The sequence below is a fragment of the Andrographis paniculata genome, unplaced genomic scaffold (genome assembly GCF_009805555.1).
Source record: "Andrographis paniculata isolate CXL003 unplaced genomic scaffold, ASM980555v1 Contig34END, whole genome shotgun sequence".
NCBI lineage: Eukaryota > Viridiplantae > Streptophyta > Magnoliopsida > Lamiales > Acanthaceae > Andrographis > Andrographis paniculata.
In genome coordinates, this window is record NW_026137567.1 from 2,843,436 (window position 1) to 2,857,333 (window position 13,898).

Below are 13,898 nucleotides of genomic sequence, written 5' to 3' on the forward strand. Positions count from 1 at the left end.
TTTGCTGAGACCATTTTCAAACCAATAAAAATTGCCAATTTTCTACTCTAAATTTGAAGCAATGTTGTGCATTAGGGCAACTTCAACCCTAAACCCATTATGCAAACACTGGAGTAGGGATTCCAACAAAAGGTTTCTTAGCAAAACATAATGAATTCATAGAAAAAATATTTTTATTACTTTTTTTCACATATATTATCTATCTAATTTTTTAATAAAATAGAAAACATAATGGCATAAATAATTTAATTGCAAGATAACAATCAGCGCAATTTGTTTGTTTGTTTTACACTAAATAATATTTTAATATCAATAAATTTAAATGTAACAATTATTCAATCCGTCATATTCTTAACAAAAATATCTCTCTAAAGTGATATTTATTTCAAAATAATAAAAGAAAATACAAGAATATATAAAAAGTAAAGAAAATTTTAGAATAAATTTTTCAAGATATGAAAATTGTTCAATAATCTAAAATATTCTTTTTGATACTATAAATATGTCTCACTTATAATCAAATTTAACTAGAGACTTCAATTGAGTTAGTTAGTGTGTGACATGACAATGTGATCTATTGTGCTTTAGCTACTTCAATTATTTATTGTATTATTATTATTATTATTATTATTATTATTATTATTATTATTATATTGTTATAAAAATCTTAATATGAGCTATTAAGCTTTATTATTATTATTATATTGTTATAAAAATCTTAATATGAGCTATTAAGCTCTTCAAACAATGGCAGCTGCTGGTCGGATCAGCCCTAGGATACTGCATGAGAGTTTGTTATTATTAGTCTGAGTAATAGTTTGTTAGCAGTGGAGAGGATCATAATTTATATATATATATATATATATTCATTCTTTCCAACCATAGCTTAATCATCCTACTTCAAATTTAATTGTAACTTAGCAAATTATATATTTTATGGAATAATGCATGTAACGAAATTAGATAATATTCATCCTTAGACTAGAACTTTCAACTATTTGAGAATCATGCATACATACAGTCATAAAGCAGTGAATAATTTTGGAGTGAGATGAAGTGGAAATAACAAAGGAAGAGAAAATAAAAATAATTGACGAACTAGTGTTTTAAATGAATGCACATTTGATTATGATGACGCTAATGTTTAAAAAAGTGATATCAACATGAACGAGATACATTTTAAAAGACTGGAGAATTGTTTTAGATATGGTAACGCTAATATTTGCATTATGTTTTTCGGTGTTTTGCAATCAGGTAAATAAATTAGAAGAAGTAATTAAGTTGAAACAAACAAGTTATATTCGAATGATCTTTATTATTTTGCTTACAAAAGTGAAATGAAGGAGGTAAAACCAACTTTTCTATTTAAGTTCTTCCTTATAGCCATGTGTTTGAGATGTACGAGTTGTTAGAATTCCTGTGTTATTTGTATTTTATCTACTTCTTATTTATTTATTTATTATTATTATTATTTTGTAGAATGGTTCATATCTTCTTACTTTTCAAATCTGATATTAACACAGATCAAGTATATTTCAAAAGTGTCATCAAAATTGAACAGTTACATTGGAGAATTGGTTTAGATATGGTAATGCTCTTAATATTAAGAATCAGTCTTCCGGCACAACTTCATTAAATAGCCTGGATTTATATATCAAATATATCACATTTTCATGGTTCCAATTCATAGACAGGGCACAATCTATGAAAGGGAAAAACAAACTATGAACGAGCACTCTCATTATATGGTAAGAAATGAAGTTTGTTTTGTTATCTTCAATATATAATTCTTCCCTTCAACTATAGTTTTGAATGTAAATTTGATTTTTAGAATAATATAGAAAATAAAAAATAGGTATGTAATGTGATATTTTTTAAGGAAACAATTTGAATGAATAGTAAATTTTTGACAAAATCCCTAAACAAACACACTGTTTTGTTTTGTATTGTAGGGATGAATGAATGTTCCTTCCATTGCCCTTTTCACACACTGCTCATCCTAGTTTATATTTACTGATGTCAACAATTCAATTATCATCTAAGTTTACATTTTTCACATTTCTATAAATAAAAATATATCTCACAAAACAAGCAAGCACAAGTCCTCATTTTTTTTCTGGGAATTGTCATTAAATGGATGTATTTGGGATATTGTTTTTCTACCAAAACTTGTATCTCATGCTTGTTGCTGCAGTAATCAAATACTCTCTCTCTCTCTCTCTCTCTCTCTCTCTCTCTCATACAAACAAGGATTTAAAATGGAACTCTACCTTTGTAAAGCAAGACGTTAGGTTTGGTTCCTTCATGGTGTTAGTCCAAAAGAGTAGTCTACTCCGGTTTTGGTTTCAAATGGTCGGGACGCCTCTCGGCAAGAAAGCGCTTGGTGCTTTCAAGGACACCAAAGAATATTGAACCCCCAATGCCTATCCACAGGACTCTTGGCCCGATTCCCTGCATACCACCAGAGATCAGCAATGAAGCAGAAAAATAAAAGGCACAACATACACACACTAATTTATTGCTGAAGAAGATGAGAGGGAGCAACCTTGAGTAGGGCTTTGGGGCCTTCTTCTCTGACTATAGTCTCCACGCAGTTAAAGATGCTTTTATATTGGTTTGCTGATCCCTGTAAGAACGAGATGATCGGAGTTCAAGTTGATACGAAAGGACCGGACATGACAATGAATATAATACCAATATCATCTCAATTTGATTCATGATTTAGATGGCATACCTGAATCATCAGCCTAGTTTTTATCACGTCCAGAGGAGTCGTTATGGCACCCGTCAGAGCACCTAAAACACACACATTCAGATCATAACTAAGGAATGATCTTGTGGACCAACTGTATGTTGTTCCTCTCTCAACCGCTGTTTTAGAAAATTGCACAATTGGATCCCTAATTTCTATTTTTTTTCTCTTCTATATTTATTTCCAGATTAAAAGGTTGAGTTAAATGATTGTTTGACTCGAGCCAGAAAGTTGTATAATGATGAACAGAAAATTTGATTATTTGCTTCTGTGACCTTGCGTTCATGAAGGTAAAAGCTCTATTACCAGCAAAAGCACCGATTATAGCATTTTCAGGATCATTCAGATCTCTCTTTGCCTGCCAAGATACACAAACAAATGAAAAGCAATAGCATCAAAAGGTAAAAACAAGACGAAGCATCAAATATCCAACAGCTAATTAGGACAAAGTGATAAAGCAATGCACTTGTGCGGTCATGGGACACATGACTGAAGAAACATAGGTGTGATGCCAAGAACAAATTTTTCAGGTCAACGAAGAACAAAATTAGCAGAAGATGGATATATATATATATGAAAAAAAAAAAAGAAAACAGGAAAACTTACTGCCAGTTTATAGCCTATTCGAAGTTGTTCATAGAGGCAAAATTGGATTGCATCAAATGGCAAATCTCTCAGCAAAAATGATCCATATCCCTATGACGAAATAAAGTTAGTATCATCACAGTCCCTGCTAAAAGCATGCAGTAATATTGAAAATAAAAATTCCATCAGATTACTATAACATTATTACCCTTTCCCCTGAATGAATCATGAAAATAAATATAAGGCCTAAAAAAGGACCAATAGAACGAGGAGACGGAATAATCTCCACAGCTATTATTTTTAAGGCATATAATTTGAGTCCAGATAAATGATAAAGATGGAATGCTATCATACTGCATAAAGACCTCTGAAGCCTTCTTTTGAAGCTATAAGCCTAACAGCATCTGGGGCAGAAGCAAATTGCCCCGTCTGCATCCGTTGCTTAACAACCTGAAACCAAAGAATAAAATGAGACAAGTAGCAATAATTAGGTACATATAAGATCCAAGGATATATAAGGAGCTAGGGGGACAGATAGAGAAATCTCTACCTCTGTAGGGACACGAATAAAAGAAGCTGCAATCCCTCCAAGGGCACCTGCAGTCTACATGTAAAATGGAAGGTTCATTAAGAAGCCAAAAAATAATGCTTTATTTCAGTTTCCAAAAATAATCTCATGAAGGGCACTTAACATGCAGGTAAAGGTAAACTATCTACAGAGATTGTGCTATTGAATAACAGGACGGGAAATTCATAACCCCTAATAGGCATGGTTACTCTATATGTAGGCACAAGTAAATTGAGAAGCACAAGAACCAAAAAAGAAAAAAAAAATGAAGAAGAAGAAGAAGAAGCAAAAATCAAAGTTTCAAAAGCATTACAATGCAAGATTTGCATGCTGCAACTGCTTCAGTTGAGCACTGGATGATCTATAAATGACTTTGAGAAATAAAAACAAATCAAACCGATAGGTAAAGAACATATGAAAGAAGCAATGTAAAAAAATAGGTTGGGAGATTTGAAGGAGAGCAGAGATACACTCACCAGATGAGCCACAGCACTGAGATTTTCCGGAAAACTCCTTAAGAGTTTTTGCTTTGCAGGTTCATAAACACCAACAAAGACAGCAGATGCCCTGTCATAAACTCAATAAATCAACTGTGGAAGTCCATATTGCAGAATTTTTGTCTGTGTGTAATTGGGCATAAAACCATTTTAATTATGAGTTCTTTCCCAGTAAATAAATTCAATGGTCACCATCAAACCAATAATAGGTGGCAATTAACCAATGCGAATCCAGAGTTTCAATTACTAAATAATATTTCACATTTTAGCTATTACGTTGTGCAAATTCCTCCTGCACAGCTTTTATTTACAATAGAGTAAGTACCACTTAATTTGCAAATAAGTGTAACACAGTAAATCTGCATATATATATATATATATATATTTCTTTCCCAAATCCATACCAATGGAGAAAGTTTTTGCTTAGAAAAGTGGAACAAGGTTTGAAAGAATTCTTAAAGGGTCTATTTAGGCTGAGGCTTGCTACCAAAGACAAATACTCTAATAAACCTTTGTAAAGACGAAATAATTTATGCTGTCAAACATGCAAGTATAAAATACAACAATAATTTAGTTACTCTCCTGATTTTATGCAGTGCTCTACTGATTCTATGCATTACTCTACTGATTTCATGCCTATCATCTACCATATTATGACTTAATTACAAAGTCAATTACACTATGGTTTTCTTCCGTATGCGTATTTTGTACCATTAATTCTGCCAACACTCATTCATATGTTTCAATACTTAGTCATGCAAATGTTAAGCAGAAGTATTCAAAATTTCTTTACGGCAAGACTCCAGCAAGATTTCCAGAAAGACCAGAGTATAGCCCTTTGAGAATTATCTGGCCACCCCCACGAGCTGCCTGTGAATGTGCAGATATGCTTAGTCAAATGAAAACTTTTTACAGGAGCATGTTCAGGAAAAAGCATTGATCTCCGTCCTCTTCTCATTCTCTGGCAGAGCTGAGAAGAGGTGAAGGTTTTAATTTGACATGCAATTCTCTTTTGCCCTCCGTAATTGCACATTCAAAGAATGATTCACATTTGTACAAGCACATCAACATTTTTTCATTTACCATAAAAGCCATTGGGAAATTTTACTTCGTATCATCATATTTGCTGCTTAAGTTCCTTCCTCTCTCTATCCCCCCACCTTTCTTTTAAATATGAAAATAACCCAGCAAGTAGCAGTGCCCGTTGAGGGAAGAATTAATTGAACAGAATGGCACATTAGCATTTAGTGTGCAAGCAAAAAGTTACTTCATGTATCAACAAACTGACCTGCAATCGTGTCTTTATTGTATCTATAGGATACAAAGCTGTTTCAACTACAACACCTGCTGTCGCACCTGCTATGAAACCCTCTGCAGAATTTACAATTAAAAGTAAATACTTATATCCAATGTCATCTACCTAAATCCAGGAACTATTTTCTTTCTTCATTTTGTTTACGCAATGAATGGGCTTAAAAAACAAAGTGTCCCAGCTAATTAGTTGCAATCAGTATATGTTCAAATAGGATACTGCAATCATATACCAATACAATAGAAGAAATGAGTGAATGTCAATTTCAAGCATACCAAATATTATTCGAAGAAAGTCCAGCGGCTTTTCCTTCTGCATGCTTACTGAGGCATACAACTTTTGGGGGTCCAACTGCCACTCTTGCATTTTCCAATTAGATGCATCTGCAAAACAAAGGAAGTAATTAAGAAGTATAAATTAATAATGTCTTTGAACAGATTATTACTTTTTTCCCCAAATTCAAACGACAATTCAAGCAAGAGGCATTCATTCCTCAGCACTCGGCAGAATTCAAGCACAAACACCACAACAAATTCCTTTTTTTGTTAAATAAACGCTGCAATTTTCGTTCAAATTCGCACCACATAAATTCTCATAGGAAACAAAAAGAAACTAACCTGAGGAAGAGCTCTTTGCATCAACAGCTAGCGGACCCATTCGCAGCTACAGCTAAAAAAAAAAAAAAAAAAAAAAAAAAAAAGACATAAATCACGGAACAACGTCGTCGGCGTCGCGTCGGTTTACACAGGTAGAAATAGATACAAAAAGAATTGGAGTGAGTAGCGAACCGATGATTGGCAGTGTGGTTGGGTGGAGCGCGGTGCGCGAGCCTCTCTCTCTCTTAGTCTGCCAATAACCACCAAATGCAGGGAGGGGCTGAGGCTGTGGCTGACTCTATGAAATGCCAGAATGCGTTGTGGAAGATATACCCGTCCAGTATAGTTTGTGTATGGTTCCATCCTTCCTACCTTACATATATTATTATTATTTAAATAAATTGTTTATTATTTTATTTTTATTTTTTTTTTGTATAAAAACAAAATAATATTTTAAATAAATTGTTGATTTTTTTCAAGATGATAAAATATTTATTATTTATATGATATAAATGTATATAGATTGTACTATTTTCGTCAGCTAAAACAATATTTGTAAAACAAATTATACAAATATAATAATATTTTTAATATTTAGTATAATGACATAAATATAATTTCAATATAATTTATGGTAAAAGAATCACAATTATTTGTATTCATACTTATGTGCTTATTGTTTTATTTATTATGTATTGTCAATACTTATGTTATGCCATTTTTTTTTTTTTTTTTTTTTTTTATCATGGGTTGTGTCTGACTATTTTATATGTTATTAATCTATATTATATTTATATTGTAACATAAAATTAATAGCCCATCTCATAGTTAATGATAATATAATTTATAGTTAATTTAAACATATTTAATGCATTCATACATCACAATTCACAACTATATCTATATGTTTTGATTTAACATATTTAATTTTGTATCATTTTTAAAAAATTAAAATTTTAAGTTGAAGATGTTTGCATTATTTATTAATAATATATATTTGAAAATAATATCTTAAGTATTTGCTATCAAATATAATATTTCTTTTTTGACATTTTTATAATAATTGTTTGTGTAATGATATATTTGTAATGATATTATTGTATGATTATGTTTTGTAAAATAAAAAAGAAATTCGGGATAGACAAAAATGATAAAAATAGTACTTGAAAAAAGTATTAAATAAGTAATTTTTTTTTTAAATCCCAAAACCTCTGCGTGGAACCTAAAACGTTTTCAAAATATATTCAAATATAACTTTATATTAATTCAATTTATTTTCCTGAAGTGCAATATAATTGTTGAAGGCTGATCCGGTGCTGATGCTGATAAATACTATACTGGACTGTTTCATCATAGTAGATAAAGATCGATGACTTAAATTGAAGAGGAGTAAGAATTATTGGGCTTTTTTAGTTTAAAAATTATTGGGTTTTGTACATCTGTAGAATCTGCATATGTTCGATGTTGAAATATTTCAAACAATGCTAGATATTACATTATAAAATGTTTTCATGTTGAGTTCTTTAAGCTCATCAAATATGATGTTGTATAACATAATATAAGATGTTTTCCTATGCATAAGTCAATGTTGAAATCAACTGAACGAGATGCTAATTTATTTTATTCAATAGTAATTTTGATGTTCTAATTTAAATATTATTGCTAATACAGTTTAACCATATTCTTAACAAACTAAACAAGATTCTAATAGTTTCGTTAATATTTAAATCTTGAAAACTATGAAAACAATTAGATTAACACAATTATATACATCATTATCCAAGTTTGACTAAAGATGCATAAGTCAATCCAATAAATTGAATTCTTTGCGTGTGTTTGTTTGAAGGATTTTGGAGGATTTCCACTATTCATCCAATTTTTCCCCCCCAAAAACATCAAATCAAACACCTATTTTTCATTTTTTATATTATACTAAAAATCAATTTTACATTCAAAACATCACATCAACACCTATTTATATCACATCATACAACTATTCAAATTCAAAATTTTTACTATTCAAATCCCAATCCAAAATCCAAACCCCCAAACAAACACACCCTTTAATAAATCGCATGGTATTTCTTCTGGTTTTGCAAATTTCATTGCATGTCAATATATAGAGTTTGCATATATTCAATGTTGAAATATGTCAAACAATATATTGGATGTTTTATTATAAAATAATTTTTCATAAGCAATAAGATGTTAAGTTATGTATTTAACCTTATGAATTTTTTTTAATTATATCGAACGATTTTGAGTTCTTTTTCTAAAGAATGGTGCATGGAAAGGGAAAAATGCAGGTTGGAAGATTCTGAGTTCTTTTGAGTTCTTTTTTTTAATGAAAGCTTCATCGAAGAGAAAGCTCCATCGAAGAGAAATGAATGATTAAAGTAGTTATAAATTAGAAGAATTGAAAAATTACTATTAAATTTTTAAACTAATACAAATCAATGATATTCAATCATCATAGTACTGAATTTTATTTTCAGCATGTAATCCAAGCCCATAATTGTTACTTTAAATTTGTAAAATCAAATGTTATATTAACAAATGTGCAAATTGCATTAATTTTCAAATGCAGTAACCTTGAATTTACATAAAAAAGATCTAAACTAACAACAAGAAACAACATATGTAGAATTACAACTACTAATTTCAAATCCCTTTGCTCCCTCCATTGCAATTTCTTGATCCAAAGAAACCTTCAAATGAACAAAACCACCACAAATGTTTTAAGAATCAATTGAAATTGAAACCAAATACTCTTTTCGTCAGATAATTATGTGATATTTATTTTTTTAATTATCAATTAAACTTGTACATAATTCATTTATAATAAACAACTTTATCTACCTACAATTTCATTACACCTAATTTAACAAGTAATAACCAATTTGTCACTCTTTTCTCTACTTAACCCGCTACCTTATTATTAACTATTTAATAAATTTATTATAATATTTTGACTTTACTTCTTAGTTATCCCACATTTGCATTAAATACTATTATTTCTTACTATATGTGCCCGGGCATTATGACATAATTAGCTTAGACAAAAGAGTAATAGAGAGGCGTAGATCAGATGCTGACCTAATCAAATCAGCATAGTATCGATTTAATCGGTTAACATATAATATAAAGACATATAACATATATTTTTGCATAACACCGCATATATTGTGTTATAAGATATCATACGATGAATTATAACATAACATATGTTGTATTAGTTTTATGTAAGATGCTGACCGATCAAATCAGTACCATACTAATTTGATCGGTCAGCAACGGATCCGCAGCCGTAATAGAGAGTGAAAGAAAACCATTTGGACAGGATTAATAACTAAAATTACCTGAACTAGGAATCTTTAGGCTGTAGTAATCTGACAATGCAACCTCGAACCCTCCGGAAGCCCCAACGGGGGATCTTTGCAAGAACAATTATCAACCATAAACAACTCCCACTCCTCAATCCCACATCTATCCAATGCAGACTCCAATCTCGTTCCCCGGCTCGCAGCATCCGGATACAATCCATCGGGGGTAACAACCACGGCCCCAGTGTACGCCTGCCCCGCAACCCGAGCAGCGCCGTGGTAATGAAACAATCCCCAGCTCAAATCGTCGCATACATCCACAATCGTCCAAAACTCATTCGACACCACTCCATTATCCAAAACACTGAAATAAAACGTTCCCGGGATCTTACCTCTCCTTACACGGTATTTTCTACGCCTCCAGACTAAGTCCCCGTCGAGTGTTTTCACCTGGAAGACCGGCTCATACCAGAACGATCCCTTTGCCTTGCCCCGATAGAACAGCTGATACTGACATGGGAATTGGTCGTATGCCGGGTTCTGCCCACATACCACACGCCAGCTCCAATCCAAACTTCCTAACCAACCTATAAAAAGATCTTCGGCTGTTTCAAAATCAAGCGTCTCACCTTGAAACTTTGGCATTGGGGAAACTTGTGGTTTGTCGGGAATACTTGCATCCAATTCAAGGCAGTTATTCTTCTGCAGCACACAGAGAGAAAATTCCTCAAGCTCTCGACTCTCGTACGAAGCAATGCATCGATAATTGCACACCTGATCCACAGGGCTGCATTTATTCAAGCATTGTAGAGCTTTCCTACAATTCTGATCAAGTAAACAGTTGAGAATTTGCGGCCCGCAATTCTTTACCATACAGTTCAGTGTGGAGAAACCTTTTGCCCTTAGGTTCTTCAACATGGGGACGGGTCTGATATATGCATTTGTTATAACTAACAAACAGAACCTTATATCATCAGTGTTATGTCTGTCCCAAGCCTCGGATACGGATCGAACCACTTCCTCGGATTCCTTTTGTGTCTTCGGCTGGAGAAGAGGTAACTTACTGAATATATCTCTGGAGGTTTTGGGTTGGATTAAGGATCCACCCAACTTGTTTGCTAAAGATGGAGATGAATCGAAAGATACCACATTTGGGACATACTCGCAATTGGCCTGAATCCAGTTAACAGATTCTTGATCTGAAACGGCAACAATGATAGCAATGTTTGCCCTGCTTAATGCCTCCCGACACTCATCCTCAGCCCGACAGATACGATCAGTAAACACCAGCATTTCAAACGTTTCTTCCACCCACTTCAGCTTTTTTGCCTGCTTGCACAAAAAAGCATAGCAAGTAACACAGTGTTTGCAATGTCTACAGAAGGTTTGTGTTTAATTGTTGCTGTTAGAATATGAAACTGAAATTCTCTTTTTAATCGTAAGAATACGTACATATTTATAATGATATACAAATCGTCTAAATGAAACAAGAATTTTATAAATTTCTTAAATAAGATAACTATTATAAATATAATATATTGCTTCTAAATATATTTTAACATTTGCAATTAGAAAAGGACTGATTTCGAGATATTTCAATCTATAATTACCTTTTTTCTGATAAGTAATATTATTTGCAAACATTCCAAGGATTATTCCTTCTTCTGATTTTAAGTAGAAGATTTTGCAATGGGTGACTAGAAATCGAGATTTAATTGCATATTCGTTAACGACATTGGATTCAGAAGAAGAGCAGGCAGTAGGCAATTCAAGTTTCAATTCCTATTGTAAACAAAGTTGTATCCAGAAGATATATAGACTCGTATATCTCAATTACAGTTGTTATCACGTAACAGAGTATGAAAAGGGCCAAATCTAAGAAATCAAAAAACACAGGTAGCCAAAGAATTCAGAAACAAGACTTCCGCAGGTTATTTCTAATTGAAGAGTAGAGGGAATTCTGGTTTCAATGAACCTATAATCATCAGTGTTCATGTTTAACATAGAAATATGCTTCTTCAATTACACCGAGTGGCAAAGATCACAGCTGGCATTAACAATACAAGAAATGAAAAGCGCCATATTTGTAATTCCTAAAGCACAAATTGACAAAACTGAATGAGGTTGATATCCAGAAGAATAAGAATCTTATAATTAAATTTTAAAAGAGGAATTGGGATTTTTATCATGCTAGCTCGTTGTTAACAGATTTTCCTCTAACCGCTTTTTATGCTCTTCCAATTAGCTAAATCAGAGTCGGCAGCGAAGGCTCAAAGCATCCACACAGCTTAAACAAGTTAATTTAATCAATCTACTTACAGTATGGAGCATGACGTCATACCAAGACGCGGACTTCATCGGACTGATGCTTCCTTCCCCAACGATAGCTACTATGCTAACCGGCGCTCCATTTTCCGTCTGCTCCGAAGCAGTGCTGCAAAATATCGATGAGCTGCGACGAAGCGGTGGAGAACACGAGGAATTGAGGAATTTCGGGGTCCTTGGCGACCATATCTGAAGGCGAATTGTGGAGGAAGGTGGATAAGAGGCGTTTCGGCGGATGGTTAAAGACGGTAGCGCCGCGTAATTGCTGAGAGTAGCCATGGCAGTAGCGGTGGTGCTTCCAGAGAGCTGAACTGAGAATCAAAGAATGCAAAACCAGAGACGTTGCTGGAAGTGCGAAAGGCGTGTGTGCGTTTCCTAGCTGAAAGTACGGAGAAAGTACGAAATTTAATTAATTAAAAAATGTATTTAATAAATATAATTTTAATTTAATAAATATAATTATAAATTAAAATGATTAATGATTAAATAGTTTATTTAAAATAAAAAAGTTATTGAAAAAGAATTACTTGAGATAGAAAAAAGTAAGAACTTAGATAAATTATGTGAAACATTAAAATAAAATTTGATGATATTGATGTAAAAATAATAATGTAAAAATAAAAAGTAAAAATATTTATTAGAAAAAGTAAAATATTATTAAAATAACTAATTTATTATGATTAGACAATTTAAATTAAAAATATATATTTTATAAATAGACGAATTAGTATTTATACTTTTTCTGAAAATATAGAATCCAAATTCTAAAATTTAAAAAGATTCGTAGTAAAGACACAATTCGAGCAAAATTGCACAATGGGCATAGTTTCGTACCATATATAAAAATTATGTACAAATTTCTGGAAACTGCTTTTGTATTGATTTTTAAATTAGAATAAATTTATTTAAAATTATAAATTTTAAACTTCCCAATAAAATTGATAATAAATTAATAAATTAAAACCTAATAAAAATACATATATAAATAATTTATTCTTTTCTATTTTACATTATTTGAAAAATATATTCATTTATTCTAATAAAATAGTACATTAATTTTCTTTTAAAATATTAAGAGAAACAACAATAAAAATGAATATTTTCATAATTTTTAATAACTAAAAATAAAATTTCTAGGGTGTATTTTTTTTATTTATTTATTTATTTTTATATATATTGGGTTTGAAAAGATTAGGTTTGGATTTAATTTGATTTGAATTCTTTTGTAATAATTTTGGGAATATGCTATTCTTTGATTTAGTTGATTTTGTTTAAATTTGACGAGTTTTTATTGATAATAATTTGATAGATAATAATTGTGTTAAATTAAATAAATTAAAATTTTATTATTAATAATAATATTATTATATTACCCAAAGGCATGATGTGTAGGGATGGATAAATTTACTGAACATATCGAAATACCGATTTATCGTATCGTATTGTGTCGAAAATTTCGGTATGGTATGGATATCATACCGAGGTTTCAGTACGGTATCGGTATGAATTTTCGAAAAGAATTTTCAGAAAGTTCGGTATTTCGGTATGATACCGTACCGATATTATTTTTATTAAATAATTTAATTATTAATATAAATAATAATTATTAATATTTTTTAAAATTATAAAAAAAAAATATGTAAACTATTGAAAATTTATTGGTTTTTTCGTAATATTTTTGTGGTGAAGAATAGTGATATTTATTAATTTTTTTAATTATTTTGAAATTTAAAATTATATTTTCGGTATAATCGGTATATACAGATATGTACCGAAATCAAAATTTTCGATATAAGCGGTATACACCGGTATCGTATCGAAATTGTTTTTTTCGGTATAAACAGTCTATACCGGTACCGTAATGAAAATTTCGGTATACTGAAACTTTCAGTATAGTACCAGTATGTATTTTAGTCATACCGAAAAATTTGGTACAATAT

The 13,898-nt window shown here is 31.3% G+C and overlaps 2 protein-coding genes across 2 annotated transcripts; both read right to left on the minus strand.

The window, feature by feature from the left end:
- Nucleotides 1–2,080: 2,080 nt before the first annotated feature.
- LOC127248697 (S-adenosylmethionine carrier 1, chloroplastic/mitochondrial) lies at nt 2,081–6,669 on the minus strand. Its single transcript, XM_051271184.1, has 13 exons — nt 6,503–6,669; nt 6,332–6,383; nt 5,990–6,097; nt 5,691–5,773; nt 5,196–5,272; nt 4,382–4,472; nt 3,888–3,941; nt 3,692–3,787; nt 3,359–3,448; nt 3,059–3,110; nt 2,735–2,796; nt 2,546–2,626; nt 2,081–2,451 (listed from the first exon to the last, which is right to left on the minus strand). Exons 2-13 carry the CDS (start codon nt 6,369–6,371, stop codon nt 2,329–2,331), a joined length of 957 nt encoding a protein of 318 aa, XP_051127141.1. The 5' UTR covers nt 6,372–6,383; nt 6,503–6,669; the 3' UTR covers nt 2,081–2,328.
- A 2,128-nt stretch (nt 6,670–8,797) lies between these two features.
- On the minus strand, nt 8,798–12,321 carry LOC127248387 (uncharacterized). The gene is made up of 3 exons (XM_051270700.1): nt 11,953–12,321; nt 9,670–10,962; nt 8,798–9,018 (listed from the first exon to the last, which is right to left on the minus strand). Exons 1-2 carry the CDS (start codon nt 12,235–12,237, stop codon nt 9,685–9,687), a joined length of 1,563 nt encoding a protein of 520 aa, XP_051126657.1. The 5' UTR covers nt 12,238–12,321; the 3' UTR covers nt 8,798–9,018; nt 9,670–9,684.
- Between the last annotated feature and the right edge of the window lie 1,577 nt (nt 12,322–13,898).